General features: G+C 27.8%; 2 protein-coding genes across 5 annotated transcripts in view; one reads left to right on the forward strand and one right to left on the reverse strand.

Annotated features, from left to right (window-relative positions):
- Positions 1 to 21,876, forward strand: part of LOC130665298 (somatostatin receptor type 2-like) — a 76,971-nt gene that overhangs the window by 39,772 nt on the left and 15,323 nt on the right. For all 4 annotated transcript variants that reach the window (XM_057465624.1, XM_057465626.1, XM_057465623.1 and 1 more), the window contains exon 2: positions 12,724 to 12,790. The gene's annotated coding sequence lies outside the window, so the exon portion shown is untranslated. The remainder of the gene's footprint in view (positions 1 to 12,723; positions 12,791 to 21,876) is intronic.
- LOC130665299 (uncharacterized) lies at positions 7,537 to 10,126 on the reverse strand. Its single transcript, XM_057465627.1, has 3 exons — positions 9,917 to 10,126; positions 9,499 to 9,850; positions 7,537 to 7,740 (listed from the first exon to the last, which is right to left on the reverse strand). Exons 1-3 carry the CDS (start codon positions 10,120 to 10,122, stop codon positions 7,555 to 7,557), a joined length of 744 nt encoding a protein of 247 aa, XP_057321610.1. The 5' UTR covers positions 10,123 to 10,126; the 3' UTR covers positions 7,537 to 7,554.

The following is a 21,876-nucleotide window of genomic DNA, read 5'->3' on the forward strand; positions in this document are numbered from 1 at the left end:
ATAATTAAAATGTAATAAAGGCGCTTCTTAATTGCTTAGAATTTATGCCAAAATATTCAAAAAATGGCAGTCGGAGGGCTAGAAGTTTGGAAAATTACAGAGCAAAGTAAGACCTCAAATTTTTTGGAAAAACAAAACAAAGAAGCAAAAATGATATGACGGGTTAAATTGGGCCACTGGAAAATTTTTGGGAAATATTTTTACGACAGAATGTTCTAGAAAATTTTATTTAAATTTACTTGAGATAAGAAACAAATTATTTTTTATCACGAGATAACGTAATTTAATTTTAAAAGTTTAATTGTTTTAGTAGTAGGGCTTATTTTGTCTAACGTTTTTTTTTTTTCATAACTGGGTCAGATTGATACCGAATATTTATTTTATATTAAAAAATAAGGACTAGTAGAAAAAACTTCTATCATTTTTTTTTTCATTTTGAATTTTTTCCCGCATTATTTTTAAAAAACTGTTTCTTATTTATGTTGCATTTTTCATATTCTATTTTGTGAATTTAAAATAAAATTTATCAAGATTTTGAACCAATAACTCATTATTCAGTAGGCGTATTTATAGAAATTAATCATTTCTCACCAGAGATAGCTTTACATATTTATGACTTATATATATGTATCTATATATATACCATAGAAACCGAGATTGATCCATACTACTATCAACAAAATGTGAATTAAAAAATGATAGATATTTTTTATTCAATCCAACTTTCTTTTAAAAATAAAAACCCCTTATTAATTTCATTTATCAGCATTAATTCCACTGTTTACTTTTATCTTTTCATAACTTATATACCAACTTCGCTGTGGTAGAATCGCTAATTAGTAAAAACTGACAACTTTTTTTCTTAACAAAGTTTTATAAAGATCAAGAAGTGAATTTAAATTTTCAAATTTTTTTATTTCAAACATAAAAGTAGCGCGAATTGACTATTTTAAATTTCCCGCCTTACGTATTTTTTAGACTTTATATTTTTAGTGCCACAAAGTTCAGGATTCTTACAATATATATGCAAATTACAATTACTACTGTTACAAACAGATAAAAGAGAATCTCATATATATCTATATATATACACATATATATTATTAGCTGAATACCGCAATCGAGTTAACATACTGTCTACTCGGATATTACTTTGAAGATATAATTTCACCGAGAAAAGTATATTTGTCATATAAATCTCATATATTTTTTTAATTTCACAATGACTATTAATTTCACAACATATTTTTAAATTAACTTGTCTTTCATTATGTCATCATAATTCTAATATATGTCTTGCACATTTTTCTAGCTTAAAATATATAAATTTTCAGAATATTCCATCGCTTCCTCAGTGGCGCAGAAAAAATTTCGATATTTTACTAAAATCAAGTCAACAAATAACTTTCAAATTCAAAAAAAAAGTCATCAATTTTTTCTTGTGCCACTTGGATTCCCATTAGTCTTGAGGTTTCAATACTTTTTGAAAATTATTTCGGATAATACTTATCAATTTTTTGTATTGAAAAAAAATTTCATATAAATTGTTGCTCTCAATTCTTTTCAATTAAAAGAAGAAGTATTTTATTATTAAAAAAATCTATCGGTTGACCCTGCGGGCCAGCCCCAAATGATGAAAATTCGATTTTCGAAAATTGGGGTAAAAACAATAACTTGAATTTTTGAAAATTTACAATTTTCTTAGCGGGAAGTTAAAAATGTATATACATTAGGGTAGCCCAATAAAACCGACTATTTTTTTTTTCGAGTCTCTAATGAAAATTCGTTAATTTAAGATGTTTTAAGAAGCCTCTCCAAAAATCAGCTCGATAAAAAATTTTCAAGAGGTCGCTCACGAATTTTTAAAATATCAAAAATGATGGAAATTCGGATTTTTATTTCTAAATTTTTTTCTTTCTCGTGGCAGCAGTAGTTTATATTCGTAAAATCATGACTATGCTGAAAATTTAAGCCCAAAATTTAAATGTTTGAACGGCGCTCAAGAATTTTGAATATTAACTGATAATATGTAACTAATAGTTTGAATTAGTTTTTATATTTTTTTATAACTCAATTATTGTCATTTCACTTAAATATAACTTTTGCATAACCAAAAATATACAGGACAGTCTTAAACAATAAAATTTGGTAAGTTTTGAATAAGCGAAAAAACCTAAAAATTGAATTAAAAAATAAAAAAGTATGTAAAGAACTTATTATTTCTATTTCTCGGGTTATATTTTCATTCATTGTCATGCAACTTGATGGTGAAAAAATCGAGAAGCTTTATTATTAATATTTAAGGGTCGCTCAAAAACGTCCAAAAGACAGCACTCGGAAACATTCAAAATTCTTGAGCGAGGTTTAAATATTCAAATTTTGGGCTGAAATTCTCAGCGTAGTCATGATTTCACAAACATAAACTATTGCTGCCACGAGAAAGAAAAAAATTTAGAAATAAAAATCCGAATTTCGATTATTTTTGATATTTTTAAAATTCGTGAGCGACCTCTTGAAAGTTTTTTATCGAGCTGATTTTTGGAGAGGCTTCTCAAAACATCGTAAACCAACAAATTTTCATGTAAGATCGAAAAAAAAAAATAGTCGTTTTTTTTGCGCCACCCTAATATACATTTTTAAATATTCTGAGTTATCTCTTCTCAGTTGAATGGATTATAGAATGCAAAGGTATGCCGGTGATAATGATAACATATAGAGGCGTTTTGTATTCGTTACGCTCAGTAATTTCATTGTCTGTATAATATTTTCCCATTTTTTCTTCTTCAACGCTTTGTATTCATCCATCCGCTTACTCAACCATGTAAATAAATATAAATATCGTTATCTTGAAGCCTTATCTTGATAAGAGAATCGATAAAATAATTAAAATTGACACATATTTTAACTATTATTATCATTATTGAAATCGTAAAGCTGGGGGGTAAATACTCGAGCAGATTATTAGATTCCTCTGATATCAAAATCGATTTCTGTCTCTCCTTTAGTTCAGTTTATTGTTATTATTATCTAGCCACTTGGTGAAACAGTTTATCGGTGCCATCATTATCATTTTCATCTAGGATAGGACGACAATCCAATTAGTCGGCGATGTAATAGTAATCAACTGAGGGGTTAAATTATAACATAAAATCACGGCAAAATCACCGCGATTTCAATCATCTTTTCAACATTATTGTTCCCATTATTGCTGTGTTCTATTGACAAATGCTAATAATGTAAATTGCTCGCTACAGTACATTATTACTGTGATAAACAAATTTTCAATATATATTTTTTATGACGCAGTAGAGAAGCTTTTCTTTATGTCATTTGTATAATTCAAGATAAGAGTAATTTAAATCCAAAATTATACTTTCAAATTTTATATAGAAGACCCAAATTTATATTAAAATTCAACAAAGGGTGTCCAAATTGTTCAAAATAGTTACAGCCGTTGAATTTTTTATGACGTTTTAAAACCTCAATCATAATTTAGCTTCTCTTGACAAAGTTATTTGTGGATATAAATTATATATTTATATAACAGATACTTTGATCAAGTAATCAGATAAATTTTGAATTTATGACATAAATTGTGAAAATATAATGAGGCTTAAAAAAGGATCAGTAAATTTTTATTTCTAGTAATTTCTGCAAAATGTAAATTATCAATTTTGGAATTTGAAAATTTGGAAAAAATTTTTTGATAATTTTCAAATTTATTTATCATGCATTCACTTTTTGAATTTTATTTCAAATTCTTTTTTGAGATATGAAAAAGATTTTCGAATTTTTTCGCAGAAATTTTCTCGAAATTTGCGGAGTTTGAAAATAAAATTAAGAATAATTTTTGCAGAATTTTTAGGCGCGCAAATTAAAAAAAAAATGTCGAGATTTCGTAACATTTTTGTGGACAAAAAAAACTTGAGTAAGTTATTTGTGGATATAAATTATATATTTATATAACAGATACTTTGATCAAATAATCAGATAAATTTTGAATTTATGACATAAATTGTGAAAATAAAATGAAGCTAAAAAAAGGATCAATAAATTTTCATTTCTCGTAATTTCGGCAAAATTTAAATTATCAATTTTGGAATTTTAAAATTTGAAAAAAATGTTTTTGATAATTTTGAAATTTTTTTTATCATGCATTCACTTTTTGAATTTTATTTCAAATTCTTTTTTGAAATATGAAAAAGATTTTCAAATTTTTTCGCAGAAATTTTCTCTAAATTTGCGGAGTTTGAAAATAAAATTAAAAATTTTTTAGGCGCGCAAATTAAAAAAAAAAATGTCGAGATTTCGTAACATTTTTGTGGACAAAAAAAAACTGGGTATTTACTGTCGCCTTCCCTGTATCATTTATTAAAATTTTTTATGCTTAAATCAATAAAAAAATGTATTTCTACCCCTACGAGCATAATTGTGTTTATGAGTATACTTTATATGAATGGTCTATGTATATTTTAACACATTTATGTGTATCTACATATATGTAAATGTGTAGTTGTTATGTAATATCTTGAGCCAAGAGAGTGAGAAGCGTATCGTCACATTTCCCGCGTCGCAAACTCTGAATTATTACATCCCCAATCCCAAGATACCCATGAAACATTCTATTCGGTGTACGGCACTTTCTCTCAGTCACTTTGACGTTTCCGTTTGCCTTACGGCTTCTTTCCATCCTGATATAAGAACTAAAGTTGGGCAAAGGTGATATAAGAATTGGAAAAATAGTCGAAAAAGACTTTGGTTTAGTCCAAGAACGGAAATCTTGATTGAGAATCGATCGTTTATGGTGTCAAAGGTTAAGCACACAAAAGAAAAAACGAATATTCCTCAGTTCAATATATATATATATAGATTCAAAAAAATGAGTTCTACTTCCTTAACAGACTTTTAAATTCACTTTATATATATATTTTATAGTTCTGATGGCTTGTCATTATTTTCATGTTTCCGATTTCACTTCTTTTACACTGCGAGGTTTCATTTTATTTTATTGAACCCGAGTTACACGGGTATGTTATTTACTTCTTCATTTTCCACTCTTTCACTTCAGTGAAAAATGTATGAAAAACATTTATTGCTAAAGAAAATGTCGATTTTTAAATCTGGGAAAACAGATTTTTTTATAATTCAGCACTGAGTGAAAAATGAATCCTATGCCCATATATGATCTATCTATGCTTCAATTATCCCTATATGTTCGATATATGGAGCACATATGATCAATTCATGAATCATATAAGTCCATATATGAAAATGAGTCATTTTTGCTCCAGATATAATTCATATGTGCTTCATATAAACCCACACATTCTTCATATATGATCCATATATGAAATCTATATTTATATGTTGCACATATATGAAGTATGTATGAATCATATATGGTCATTTATGAAAATTAACCATATCTGCTTCATATGTAATCCATATGAGCTTCATATAAACCCATACATTCTTCATATATGATCCATATATGAAATAAATATTCATATATTGCACATATATGAAGTATGTATGAATCATATATGGTCATTTATGAAAATTAACCATATCTGCTTCATATGTAATCCATATGAGCTTCATATAAACCCATACATTCTTCATATATGATCCATATATGAAATCTATATTTATATGTTGCACATATATGAAGTATGTATGAATCATATATGGTCATTTATGAAAATTAACCATATCTGCTTCATATGTAATCCATATGAGCTTCATATAAACCCATACATTCTTCATATATGAGCCATATATGAAATAAATATTCATATATTGCACATATATGAAGTATGTATGAATCATATATGGTCATATATGAAAATTAACTATATCTGCTTCATATGTAACCCATATGTGCTTCATATAAACCCACACATTTTTCATATATGATCCATATATGAAATAAATATTCATATATTGCACATTAATGAAGTATGTATGAATCATATATGGTCATATATGAAAATTAACCATATCTGCTTCATATGTAACCCATATGTGCTTCATATAAACCCACACATTTTTCATATATGATCCATATATGAAATAAATATTCATATATTGCACATATATGAAGTATGTATGAATCATATATGGTCATATATGAAAATTAACCTTATCTGCTTCATATGCAATTCATATAAACCCACACATTCTTCATATATGATCCATATATAGAGAATTGTGATCGATATATGTTTCATATATGGCTAATTTTCATACATGCTCAATTTATTGGCACATATATTTCGGGTAGTCACTCTCTATACTATTTATATTTTTAGATTTCAAAATCATCAAGTAATTGAAGTCAGTTTAATTATATCACAAATTATCTGTGTAGTGAATTATCAAAAAAAAAAAAAACATTATAAAAAATATTAAAAATTAAATGCTAATAAATATATGCTATAGAATACTAATATATATATACCATTCGATGGTTATTTTAATAACAATATTTATACGATCGAGAATGGTGACGCAAATATCAGTTGTAATCAATAATTATATTTTTAATTAACTTTACATTAATATTATTAATTTTGTATGTAATTATTTTTATAATTAGGAGTAAAATTAATTCATATTAAGTAACAATTTTGCTGAGTTAAATCTATTGAATCAGTTAATTACTATTTCGGGCTCGTTAACGGATTTAATGCATATAAGGTATTTTACACAAATATATACGAGATTTAATTAAAAGCTTGTCATTCATGTTTATCTACAGAGTAATCTGAGGCAAAATGGAATATTGTAAACTGCATTTATCAAATTTCCGTCATATTGGATCAACTTTTTTTTCGGTATTAATAACTGTTAAGGGTTTTATTGGTTCCAATAAATTTTAATTATAATTGTAATTACATTTCATAAAAAAAAATCCGTTTTTTTTATTCATTGAAATATTTTGATGAGGTTTCACTTGATGAAAATAAACAGTTCCAAAATTAAATAATAAAAAGTTTTGATTAAAAACGAATTTGGAAAATTTCTGGAATATCGATTTTGTGTGAAAAAAAATATGTCTACTTTTATCACACTGGTTACTTTTATTATAATATAAGAGAATACCCGAAATATTTGTAGACAGACTGCATGACACTCCGTTAAATTTGAGCAAATTTTCATAAGTCATTACCTTTTTCAAAAGTGATGATTTATTTGATGGTCTTCAATAGCTGCGTTTAAAGATAGAACGGAACTTATTCAAAAAGAATCAGGTTAATTAACTACAAATCCCGGGATCCATTTAACGAAGGGACTCTGATTAATGGATCTAATAGTAGACCAATTTAATTAATTGTACTGCTTGCGAATTTATCAAAAGATAAATTAATTACAAAATATATATAAATCAAACAAATTTGAATTTTCGTTTGTACTAAAGTTTTTTTTTCAAAATATAATTGATAAATATCGCGTTATATATATTTTGATAATTAATTATCGATTGATGAATTTGCATTTAATAAGATGACATGTGATTGATAATTTGGTTGCATACATTCTTTATTTCAAGATTTATAACAGTGATAAACTTTCTATTTTTGAATTCATGATACTCCTTAAGTGACTTACATTTTCAATTGTAACTATCAATTCATGAATTAGTGAAGCCCTTGATTCTCTGTGTTCTGATATCAATCCAGCTAAAACTTTAACTTCAGGATCGCTTTTTAAACCACAAATTACTGTGTTACCAGAAATCTATAAAATATAATAATATTAATAACATACTTCAAAAAATTTGTAAAGTGGACGCGAAAAATCCGGAGAGAATTAGGAGTTAATGCAGAGCGGATGATTTCGTAATTCAAATTCACTTCGAAGGAGAGTTTCCCGAGTCGAAATATTAGACGTAAGTTGAACGTTCTTAACGTTTTGAACGTAATTTGACCGTTCTTAACGTTTTAAACGTAAATTGAACGTTTTTAACGTTTTGAAAGTAAATTGAACGATTTTTTTGTATTTTGGATCATAAAAAATTGGTAATTTAATGAGTTATGATTATAGTTTAATGATAACATCAATTAATTTATTTCAATATTTGTAATAACAATTTTCATCACCTTGATATCATAATATATGAACAGATATACATTAGGGTGTCCGTTATTTCCCAAATCGATTTTCATTTACCGATCGCCCCCTGAATCTTTAGTTTATGACCTAAAAAAAAATATCCAACACAATGAGGCTCTTAATTTTCACATTAAACCGTGCCCAAATCATTTTATATTTCCCATTTAAATAACATGGGATTTTTAGACTTTTTACTCTTAATTTTTTTTCTCAGAAACAAATGAGAGTAAAAATTTAATCGAAGCATATTCTGATAGGAAATTGAACGTTATACAAAAAAGTTCTCTTATGAATTTTCGATAAAATAACTCCTTCAAAAGTTATTTAACGTTAAACTTGTGTTTGTTATCAATCCTATAATATTTTTAATTCTATTTTCATTTTTACCGTTTTTGGCTATAAAATCGTTAAAGTAAAAGATAGTTGTTATTATCACCAGAGTACCGATGATCATTTATGTAGATTTCATGGCCTAAACAGAAAATCAAGGGAAAAACAACATTGTTTTATGAGAAATAATAGAAATAACATACCTTTCCTCATACAGACGAACTTTAAAATGAATTAATGGTAAGTGATGAAATAAAAATGTAATAACTTCTTTGTCTATAATATTATAAGCAGATTTATTATCATTTTTGCTTTCTTTCGAAAGCCTTCTAAATAGTCGTTATTGCCCGCCCACGTTTCACATCTAATTTCAAAAAATTTCTATCAATGTTAAATCTTTTAAAAAATTGTAAGGATTCCAAATTTACTTGCGAATTGTATTTTTTTTTCAAAATACGAATTCTTTATTTAAGAGCCAGAAAAGCGGACGACAAAATTTTAGGGAATTGACGTGATTATAATCCAAGAGTACAAAATCGATGACAAAAATTTTTTGGTATGCTTATGTTTTCTTATTGGAAGTATAAATAGGTTTTAGTTTTATGATAAATATGTTTTCAATTTATGATACTCCAATCTACGTTCAAAACGTTAAAAAAACGTTCGATTTACGTTAAAAACGTTAAAATCGTTCAATTTACGTTCAAAACGTTAAAAACGTTCAATTTACGTTTAAAACGTTAAGAACGTTCAATTTACGTCTAATATTTCGACTCGGGTTATTTTAATATTAAAACTCAAAATCGAAGTGAATGCGATTTTAGATAAAATTCAGATCATTCCAAAATCACTCCGCTGAAAAAAAACTCCATATTTACTCCATATGCGGAGTGATTTTTTTTAAATTCCAGAACTCCGAGTAAGAGTGAATTTGAATTCAAATAAAATTCGAAATCACTCTGAATTCACTCCCGGTTTTTTTACAGAATCATATAAAATTTAAATTTTCAAAAATAAGTAAAACAAAAAATGAATATTGATAAATATTCTTACCACAGTTGCATCGGTAAAACATTCAATATGACTATAATAATCATTTGTTCCATTATTCACATAATTTATAAGATAGCAGCGTTTCAATTTTACGTCAACTCCATTAGGTTGAGATATATAACATTTTGACAAACTAACATCAAAAGTATTATTCGGCAAACTTACAAATTGCGTTTCTTTGAAATTTTTGATAATTAACATCGCGATTTGTAATCTAGACCTATCATAGCTTTTACTAAAATTGTCATTGTAATAAATGTCATCTTTATTTACTTCCTTATCTTCAGTGACAGCGTGTCCACAATTTATTTGGTTCATAAAAATTTGACTGCCGTTCATACTTGAAAGTGAGCTGTAAAATAAGACAGTTAATTAATTAAATTCTTGGGATTTTGTTTTACTAAATTTTTCTAATTACTTTTGAGCACATCCTGCATCCATAATAAAAACATGTGGATCAATAAATACACCGTTGCATACAAAAAATTGATCTATCTCTCTTCTACCAATCAGGACTTCCCATTTACTTGTTAATGAACGATTACATTTTCGGGGTATTAATAGTCTACTGAAAGCTGATTCCATTAAAAGTAAAATTATAAATCCCTTTGTGATTTTAGTCATTTTAGTCAGGCTACTGCTATAAAAAAACTGAATATTCAAAAATTTATAATTTTTCAAATTTAAAAAAAATGTCTTCATACTAACCGTTAAAAATTTTTTACTCGTTATTTTATTGGAGCCGCACACGTTTCTTTTATTATTTTCGGAGAAGATATTTATATTTTGTGATTAAAAATTTTTAATCACTTTTCGGGTTTTTCTATTTTGTATAAAAATAAAATTAAGGTAATTAGAAAAAATTAATTGAAAATAAATGTAATTTAATTGTTTAATTAAATTTGTAAAATTATTCTCGAATTATTAAAATTACTAGATTTAATATCCGAATTTTACAACTGAATGACAAAATATAAATTACTAATTAAATGTGAAATGTCATTAAAAATTATTTTTTTATTATTGAACGGCTTTACATTGATACAATTAAATTCAATTAACTAACGAGGTAATTAAATTGATAAGATTAAAGTAGACAGATTATTCGAATTTTTACTTTGAAACACAATAAATTTAAAAAAAATTTATACATTTAATTTTTTAAAATGGCATAAAATTATATGACCCTGAAGTTAGAAGATGACAATTAAAAATTTTTTTATTTTTTCAACAAATCAATAGCAAAAAAAAAAATAAAAATATGCACATGTACACGGAGAAAAAAGTATAGTAAAAATTACAATACTACAGTGAAATTTACTAACAGATATGAAAAAATACATTCTGTATTGTAATTATTACTAAACGTTTAGTAAAATTTTCTAATTAGTAATAATTACATAATAAGATATTAAAAATTACTATACGTAATGTATTTTTTGCTAAGACGATTATATTTTTTACTATTTGTATAGTAAATTTTACTATCAAGTACTATTAATAAATACAAATTTAAGAAAGTAAATTTTCTAATACAATATAGGATTTGTTACTATACAAAATATTAACAATTACTATACGCAATGTATTTTTTGCTAACACGATTATATTTTTTTACTATCTGTATAGTAAATTCTACTATGTATAGATAAAATTAAAAGTTGGTGGGGATAGCATATACAAAGATGTATTACAAGTTCTGAAACTTTTGTTCAAAGGACACATCGGGCTGTCAGACATTGGAAAGGACTCGCGCGCGGGAGATCAGGGTTCGAATCTCGGGTGAATCAAGTGATTTTTTAAAAAACAAAAATCCACACCAACACCAATACAGATAACAGAAATAATAATAACAATAATCAATAATAATAAAAAGTTGAAAAACTATTAAAAATTTTATTTTATTTTTTTCCATTCTAATATAGTAATTTACTAAATGGGATAGTAAAATTTACTAAACGACTTGTAAAATATGCTAATCTGTTTATGAATTTTTCATATAAATCATAAGCGTTTCAAGATTACTATCCAAATTTAGTAATTATTCTCATATTTTTTAGTAAAATTTACTATATTTTTTTCTCCGTGTAGAAATTTAAAAAAACTATAGGTGCAATTTTTGGAAATATTTTTTTTTTTGTAATTTATCGTTTTGAAAAAAATCCAAAACTTATAAGACATCGGCTATTGCAAATTTATTGCAAATTTGGATTTTAATTACAAATTAAAAAAAATGATTATTTTTTTTAATTACGTTCTAATTTTGAATAAAAAAAAAATGAAATTAAAAATTAATTTTCAAAAAGTAATTATATAGATATTTTTAACCGTCTACTCGATGGGAATTAATCGGGTAATTACGATGTTAATAATAATCCACCAATAAAATCTCCTACTTTATTTTATTTCGTTCTAATTCCGTCAGTTAATTGTTAGCGTGATAATGATTCGTTATCATAAAACGATTTTTTTAGCATCAACTTTCAATACCCACATAATACGCAATAATTAAACCAAAATTATTCCAACAATTTATGACCTTAATATCGAATAATATAAAATTATATTATTCAAATGAAGTAACATTCTATAAATAATAACCCGCAGTTCTCTCATTTAGTTAACTCCCACATCTACAGTTTCTATTGTTTAAATTCCTGAATTATATTTTAATATTCATCATACCCACACATAAATTATTATCCTCTTATCTTTAAATATTTTAGCTCATCAAACAATTTATAACTTATCACTAATTAAATTTTTCATATACTTCGGAATTTTAATATCTAAATATACTCCCTTTAGAAATAACTTTTACTCCGAGGAAATTAAATAAATACAGTCATCTGCTCCGCAAATTTTTTACGGATTCAAAATTTTGATTTTCAAAAAAATAAAAATCTAATAGACCTTTAATTAAAAAAAATATGTAATTACAACTCATGGAAAAAATAATAAGTAACTAAAAAAAAATCTTGACAGCTTTACAAAAATAGCACATCCACACCTCCTTCATTTTATTTCTTACCCTCAGGTATAAAGACGATGTGCCACATATATAATACCTGGACAAACGCTCATGACTGTGTCAGCGGAGACTGACGCTCGTAATCTCACCTCACTAAAGACTTTAATTAAAAACATCTCGCTCTTATTCTCCTTTTATTACTTTTTTTTACCTCGCTTCATTTTGTTAATTTCTTTTTTTTTTATATGTTTCAGTTATACCGACCAGCTACCAAAAGGAATCAAAATTTTGATGAATTTTTATCCAGGGAATTACGTGATGGTATGAACATATTACTTATATTTATATTTATTTTTTAATAATAATAATAGAACACTATAAAATTGGGAGTGATTATGTATTTTTTAAAAATTCGAATTCATTTCGTCACTCGAACTTCCGGAGTAAAAAAAAATCACTCCGCATACCGGGTAAATAGGGAGTTTATTTTCTCAGCGAAGTGATTTCGGAGTAATTTGGATTTCATTAAAATCCACATTAACTCTGATTCGAAATTGTAATATTGAAAATGATCCCAAAGTTAGCAGACAGTTAAAAATTTTTTAATGTTTTTTTCAATCACTTAATTTAAAAAAAAAATAAAACTAAAAATATGCATAGGGGAGGGTGGGGCAGAGCGGCCCCCCTAAGCCAATTATTACTTTTTGTGGCTTTCAACCATAAGATCACTTTACTTTTGTCCTATTTCGAACAAATTTATGGACATTTTGCCAAAATTCTAAAAAAAAAAATTTTTTTTGTGGGGCAGAGCGGCCCCCCTTCAAAAAATGATAAAAAATTTTTTTTTTTCGTTTTTTTTTTTTTTTAAATTGTTTTCATCATTAAGAATGTATTTCTTTCTCTTGACAACTATTTTTGGTTTTATATTACTCGAAAAAAATTTTTTAAGGTGTAATAAATCGTTCACTCTCGATTACCTTAATTACTAATTGTTATTTAATAAAAAAAAAAAAACAATTCTATAGTTTTACTTTATTTCGAAAATTTATCAACTAAAAAAAAAATTTTGTTTTTATAAATTTTTAGTGACCAAATTTGCCTCTTACATAGAGAAACGGCCGAAAAATATGAAAAAATAATTTTTTCTGAAGTTTCGGCTGGTCCGTTTTGCCCCAGGTGTTATGCGTAGGGCTAGAAATGTGGAATTATAATAATTTTTTTTTAATTTGACGATAAAAATATGAAAAAATCACTTTTTCAAAATTTTGGGCTTGTCCATTTTGCCCCAAATGTCATGCGTAGGGGTAAAAATGCGCAAACATCGGATTTATAGTAATTAGTCGAAAAAAAAAAATTTTTTTTTTGATCAAAATTTCAGGGGGGCCGCTCTGCCCCACCCTTCCCTATGTAGAAAATTTTAAAAAGTATAGGTCCAATTTTTTCAAATATTTTTTTTTTTTAAATTTATTGTTTAAAAAATTATTGGAGGTCGGTTAACTTCAGTATCATATATCGAACTCCTTTAATAGAAGTAAATTTTACTCCAAAGGGATTAAATAAATAAACATTTACCCGCTTCGCATTAACTCCGGGTTCAATCCGCAAATTATCAACTGTGTAAAAATAATAAAATTAAAATCAAACTGTGTTTCGACTGTCATAAATAAATAACATAAGGACATTAATTATCATCATGATGTGATTGAGTGGGCGCACCAGTTTTGTAGACTCACTCAGTATGAGAGTTAATTGCAATTCCGTCAAAGAGACTTTGTTGATAAGCATCTCAGTAGTTTCACGCATATAATCTGATGAACATGAGAATTCATACAGACAAACATTGCTTTCGAATGCTGTTACTTTACTCTATTAACTTTGTAACTTGACAACATGTTCAAAATTGTTTGTTAACTAACGGACGGGGATTTAGTCATGTGTACACATTTCAGAATCGTGTTTAATAAACTTTCACGTTCATTGGACATTTTGAAGAGTACAAAGAAAATACGTTTTTTTCCGAGCTTCATTAAATGGAACTTCTTTATGACGAATAAAAAAAGTTTATTGACTTTTTGGTTATTAAATTTTTTTTTACACTGACAGATTTTTTTTTATTTATTGTGAATAGAAATAATGTAACGTCAAAGCGCTGAGTCATTTTAATTCCTAATTAAATGAATTTTATAATTTTATTTTCTACCAAAAGATTGCCCGCGATTACGCGGATTTTAAATTTAAAATTGAGGTTCTGCCTTTGGTTGCTTCAGCTTCCGTTGAAAACAATAATAACTAATTTACTTATACTCAATGAAAAAGCTATTTTACGCATAAAAAAAAAATTTAGACCGTAAATTTATAAATTATTTTTTTACGACATCCTCTAATTTATTATTTTCTATCCCAAGTCCTTTCACTTGAGCGAAATTGCTTTCCTTATAAAATTATTTTCCTGATAAATAAATATCGTAAATAGTATTGATAATTAAAGTAAAAAAAAATAAAAGAAAATGATGTCAATAAATTTATCACCATTCCCTCCGGATGTTAACGTTCATTCAAGCGTTATCGCAGTATAAGCAAAAGGATCCACAGGCATTTTAATTCCCGACGGTTTATTGCCAGTCAATGCCACGGATTTATAAACGCATGTGAATTTATTGATATATAGCCTAGGTTTCTTGTTATAAATATAAAATATACGGATCGTCATTCACACATGTGAAAAATCAGTAAAAAAAAAAATTTATCTCCGGACTTAACGATTTGTTATAAAAAAAAATCTGTAAATTTTTTAAATTAATGGAAATAAAGTTTTTTTTGAATAAAAAAATCAAAGGGTCAATATTTGAAAAGAGAAGTCGCGGAAAATCGTATGTGAGATTGACAACTGCGGTAGTCCGCGACCACACAAAAAACCGCAGAATATTTGTATATTTATTTTTGGAAATCGTTTATTTTCTGTGTTCAAAGATTTTAAAAAAATACTTTTTGCCGCCATGTCGTTTATAAATTTTTAATGTATATTTTATATTTTACCGAATCCAATTTAGATAAGTGGTCAAAAACCAAATTGGATTAAAATTTACGGGCCTTTTAAATTTCATGAGACCTAATAAATTTTAATGTACTCGTATAAATTATCTGCGGGTTTGAACTGCAGGCCTAAATAAATAAAACTGATAGTTAATTACATTAACTATTTTATCATTTTATTTTCCATATCAGAGGGATCCAGTCTCTAACTTTGGACCTTTTGCTTTTACTAGCGACCGTGTACGTGATTCGGGTGTTATTTTTGTTATAAAAATCCAATGAAATTTTCTTTTATTCACATTTATGTATTTAAATAACAATGATATGTTTTTACCATATGTGGGAAAATTAAACCAAATAATATACATATGAAATATTTTTCCAAAAGACCGTCGATCATCATATCGTTGATTAACGAAAACTCGCCAAAAGTGGACTGTAATTCTGACGGAAATAGAAAAATTTTTATCAAAAGAAATTTTGAAAATTTATAGTGACCAAAAATGTCTTTTCTTATTCGAAATAAAGGTTCCGTTTACAGAAAAAAGAAATCAGGAAAAATGAGTTCTATTTTCACTTTGAACAAAAGACTGGAAAAATCGTAATTTTTGAAGAGTTTCAGGATTTTGAAAATTTATTAAACGAAAGTCCAATTTAACATGTACCTGAAGATCGGAACGTTTTTCACGCAACGAAAATGAAAAGAATTCATGAAATTTGTGTCTAAAGGCGAATTTAGGGGTAGTTGAGGATGACCTGTCATTTTCGGGTGACGTGCGAAACGTTTTCGAAATCTAGATCCAGTAGATTTTTTACTTTTCATTTCTTTTTTCTTATTTTTGTTCCGCAAGAAACGTTCCGATCTTCAGATACATCAATTTAATCTGAAAAATTCACTACTGAATTATTTTCAACCCTAATTCTGACAGAATTATTTCAACTTCCCTGGTGGAAATTTTCCGGACTTTTCTCTGAAAAACTATGAAAAAGTCTTTAGAGCTTTGAAAAAGTCTTTAGAATTTTAGAACTGAGTTTTTCAGAGAAAATTCCGAAAAATTTCCACCAGGGTTTACATGAAACTGTAGTTTTTGGAACCGCGTTACTGTTTTCGGAAATTTTCTCTTGTGGCATTTAATTTTCCAGTAATTTAGGGACTGCGTCACTGTTTTCACAAATTTTCTCTTCTGTAAATTGAATTTCCAGCAATTTTACAGCAGCTAAAAAAATTTCCGCTGACCGCAGCGCAAACTTTGCGGCAAATTAACCGCTAAGCGGTGAATTAGCCTTAAAATGCGGCCATGGTCCAACAAAATGGAAGTACATAAAAAATTCCAATATTTGCGGCGATCAGATAATGTACTACCATTTTTTCACAGTAGTTCGATTCTTTCACTCAAATTTACCGGAAATAAATTTTCCGAGCACAGTCGTGAACTTATTAAGAAAAATGAAAATTCATATGAAGACATTAAATAAATAACGTCGGTTGATATTCCAGGAAAAAAATAGTCAGAAGGACTGATAGCAAATCGACCGGATATTTCGGTCGACTGGATGTCAATGCGAAAACTCGCAATATCGCGACTTCTGCACGGATGCGACACATAACCTTTGACAACATTTCCAATTCCCAAGTTCCTGTTGTCGACAATTCTCATGATATATTTGCATATCAACAAATTACTCTGTTTATATGTAATTTCAATACACAATTTTAATTATTTACTTTTCCGACAATCGCTTCAAATTACGTTATTATTATTATCATTAAATATTTACTCATACATTTATCATATATATCAATCAACAACTCATATTTATTTTCCATACACTAAATAAAATTTTGTGCTAAAATATACATCGAAATTATCAATTAAAAATTCGAAGTGATAATTGACGTTCATTTGAAAAATATAAAAAATTAATTGCATAATTAATATGTAATTTTTTTTCCTTATCGGAGTGTAATTAATTTTTTTTAATTATCGCTTATTAGTTTAAATATAAGTGCGATAATAGCTGACAAATGTTGCATAAAAAACAAGGGGAACGCGCATAAAGTTGCGTGTACGGCAATAACTTTCTTGCTTATATTCATGATTCCACACGATGCAGGCTTGCAAGTTTAAAAAAAAAAAAGAGTACAAGTTACTGCTTACTAAACAAATAAAAAAGAGCAATTAAAATAAAAAATAAGTATTTTAGCTTCCGTACCATTGAAGTGAATTATTATATTCGATTTAATATAACGGCTGATGAATAAATGTATGTTTTGCATAATAATTCGTGGGTAATAAAATTTGATATGGAGTAAAATCTAGTGAGTCAAGTTGTGATGGCGAAGATATGAAGCTTGATGAGGGAAATAGAAAAGTTTTAAAGGGAAATAAATTTTTTACAACTGTTAGTTATTGTTGAGTTTCATGAATTAACTTTTAATATGCGATTTGTCAATTATTTTATTCACTTTTTTTACACACTGTAAGAAAGGGGGAGAGAATTCGGAGTAACTGCGGATTTTATTTCAAACTGAATTCACTCCGTCACTCGAAATTCCGAAATTTGAGAAAAAATCCCTTCGCTTACGGATTTTTTTTTAGGGAATGATTTCGGAGTCTATTTAAATTCGGATTTACTCCGATTCGGGGTTTTGATATTAAAATGAACTCCACTTCGGAGTAAATTTACTCCATCCCGGAGCTTCAATATTAAAATAAACTTCTCTTCGGAGTAAATTTTACTCTAAACCGGAGTTTCAAAATTAAAATAAACTTCACTTCGGAGTAAATGTTACCCTGATTCGGAGTTTCAGTATAAAAGTAAACTCCCCTTCGGAGTAAATTTACTCCATCCTGGAGTTTCAATATAAAAATAAACTTCCCTTCGGAGTAAATTTTACTCTAAATCGGAGTCTCAATATTAAAATAAACTTTGCTTCGGAGTAAATTTTACTCTAAACCGGAGTTTGAAAATTAAAATAAATTTCGCTTCGGAGTAAATTTACTCTATCCCAGAGTTTCAATATTAAAACAAACTTCTCTTCGGAGTAAATTTCACTCTAATCTGAAGTTTCAAAATTAAATTAAACTTCTCTTTGGAGTAAATTTACTCCATCCCGGAGTTTCAAAACTAAAATAAACTTCGCTTCGGAGTAAATTTTACTTTAAACCGGAGTTTCAAAATTAAATTAAACTCCCCTTCGGAGTACATTTCACTCCGAGGGAATGAAATAAATAATCAGGCTCCGCAATCTCCGGATTTCCACATTCACTCCAAAAATTATTTACAGTCCAGAAAAAATAATTTTTAGCGCAATAAATTTTGGTAGGCATAAAAATTTTTTTGCCCCAAGACTTCCTTTCTTTCTGTGCAGCTACACTTGAAATAAAAATATATATAAAATAAAAAGAATCGAGTATAATAAAATGGTAAAATTAAATTATAAAGGAGGTCATTGGTATGAATTTAAGTTTAAACAGACAATAATTTTAAAATCACTATTGGACTTTTATTATTAACGTTAACTCATAATAATAAATATATAAATATATGTCTTGGATGTAATCATAATTATAAGTTACGAGCAATAACAGATGATGAAATTGCACTCATAATTCATATACTTCTTCACCTTATAACATATATTTATAACTTATAACATCTCACGTGTTTATATTCGCTGATGTTTACAAGAATAACTTATACTTATGATTTAATTCTAAGCCCTCGGAATTTATATATGTATACATATACATATGAATATATATTTATTCGACAAATATTTCATAATATTATATCTTGATTTACTTCATATTTTTATTTCCGCTATCTTATCTGCAAATAAATTTTTTTTTATTAAAAACTGACCTCCCCCCCCACCCCCTTCACACATGAACGTTATCCCAAAAATAATTAAAGCCGTTTTCTAAGATTTAAATGTTTGCATATTTCGTAAAACGCGAAATATTAAAATTTCAAAAGTTTGAATTTCAAATTTTTGGCGCGAAAAATTCAAAAATGATTTCCTGATGATTGTGTAGTTTTAGGGGAGAGTGGGGAAAAATGGGCCCCTTAAGAAATGAGGGCTTATATGTAATATAAATTTCAGCCCATTCCCCACCCCCCCAGGGGCCCATTTCGCCCCAATTCCCCTACACATTTTTCGAAAGTCAAATAAATCACAAGATTTTGAAATAAGAAAATTAATAAAAATTTGGCCATTTGTCAGCAATTTTTTTTTTTTTTTCAAAACCACGACATGTCTTTCCTTTGTGCGAAGAACATAAAAGAATACTTTTTTTTTACAACTTTTATACTGTCACTAGGTCTTACCCGTGTCTTTGTTTCTTTTATTACCCGCGTCTTTACCCTTTTTCCCGGAAAGTATCCACTGTAATTCAATTAATCGAGATGTCTCCCAGTACACTCATGCTTTTTTTTTCTTCCGCGATAAAGATAACGTTTCAGTTTGAAATGAGTGTCCAAGTGACTAATTTCTGTACACATGTTGTCTTTATATTAGAAAAAAAAAAAAAATACTATTCATTTTTATATCAAGGACAGTTATTATGAGCATTGTTTCAGAAAAATTGTTACAGATGACACTGATACAATATAACAAATTTATATATATATATTTTTTTTTTCTTATCCTCAAAGCTTTTTCATGAATGTCCTGGTGAATTATTTCCGACCGACGACATCGGACAAATTGCCAAGGTGTCGTGAGTTGAGTAGGGATCAAAATAAAAAAAAATGATATAAAAAAACCTTAATATACCAAGACGTTGATTATATACTAAATCTATTTCAGCAATACATAAACACACCGATACATACTTATTTATCGACTTTAATTAAACTTACAGTCATTTAAATTCCTTAGACTTACACTGTAAATAAACGATGTAAGTCCACGCGATCGGAATGTTAAGGCTGTCGGTGTTAAATTCCATCCGAAAACGGCGGTAAAATATATGACTCCATTCAAAATTTGAATTTTTTGTTCATTACGATGCTCTTTAGTGGAGAAAAACACAGAAACTCTGGAAAAAATTACATTTTTTCTGTAATCGGCACCGGGCAGATGGAGGCAGATGCGGGCAGATGACGTTGTCTACGTCGTTTGACGAAGAGTGGCTTGTAACTTACCTTCTGTTGGGAATAATCCGTCACCATACAAACGTTTTCATTTCATTATGATGGCATCTTGTAGAAAAAATCCGAAATAGGCCTACGAAGAATTAATTTTTTTAATTCAGATCCATATGAGGGTGGGTGGAGATCATTCGCTATGAAGACTGGCCCTGGAACTGGCGATAATTATATTTTTTTTACAACTCCGAGTGCTGGGTCTATATTTTCTATGGGATGTCTCTGGGATTTCCAGAGAATTCAACTGACGATAATTCTATTTTTTTTTCCCTTTCCATTTTTATATAGTGGAAACCTAAACATGCAAACATGCAAATAACCTTCTCAATAAGACAATTTATAGATAAATTGAGAAAAATATAGATAGCCCGAACTGGGAATCGAACCCAGACCAATTCGGTATCGCGCCGAGTGCTCTACCAGTGCTCTACATTCGGAGATGGCCGGAGATTCTCTATGAAGAGTGGCCTCTAAATTTTTTTCTGTTAGGAATAACCCATCACAATATAAACGTTTTTTGTTCATTTTGAGGTCCTCTAGTACGAAACACCCGAAAAAGTCCCAAGATTAATTTACCTTTTCAGTTCAGATCCATATGAGGGTGGGTGGAGATGAGTCTCTATGTAGACTGGCCTATAATTCTGCTCACGTTGGGAATAACCGGTCACAATATAGTTTTTGATGCCAAGGAACCGGAAATATCGTTTTAACGCCAGTTGGATAACCTCTCTATCACATATACCGGTGTAAATTTCTTCTAACACCACACCGGTGTTAAAATAACTCTATTTTATCACCGCTTCCCACCGCAAAAATATAAGAATACATTTCTATAAATTAAAAATAAAAGAAACTACCGATTTGACATAAAAGCGGGAAATTTTAAATGTTTTCGTAACCCAAAAACAGATTTACTGTTCACGTTAACTTCAATATTGATCCCATTGGTCTCTAGATTTATATACAATGCAAGTTAAATTACGTGACGCAACACTATCCATTAAATTCCGTATTTATTGACACACTAACAACTATTTTATTACTCCGTTATGTATTTACCATGGTAATAAAACTCTGTTTAATTAACTCCGTAGTATTTAAGTTATCAAGTTAATTAATTAATTATAATTAATCACAATTAATTAGCGCAACTTTTGCAAAGTAAAGAATAGCAAATTTAAATTATAATAATATCAAAAGTTATTATTATATTCTGCGCT

Source organism: Microplitis mediator, chromosome 3 (genome assembly GCF_029852145.1).
Source record: "Microplitis mediator isolate UGA2020A chromosome 3, iyMicMedi2.1, whole genome shotgun sequence".
NCBI classification, from domain to species: domain Eukaryota; kingdom Metazoa; phylum Arthropoda; class Insecta; order Hymenoptera; family Braconidae; genus Microplitis; species Microplitis mediator.

Coding starts and splice junctions, on each gene's coding strand:
- LOC130665299 (XM_057465627.1), bottom strand. CDS start 10,122: ATGACTAAAATCACAAAGGGATTTATAATTTTACTTTTAATGGAATCA. Junction 9,851..9,916: donor GATGCAGGATGTGCTCAAAA/GTAATTAGAAAA, acceptor CTTATTTTACAG/CTCACTTTCAAGTATGAACG. Junction 7,741..9,498: donor GTTTTACCGATGCAACTGTG/GTAAGAATATTT, acceptor TATATTTTATAG/ATTTCTGGTAACACAGTAAT.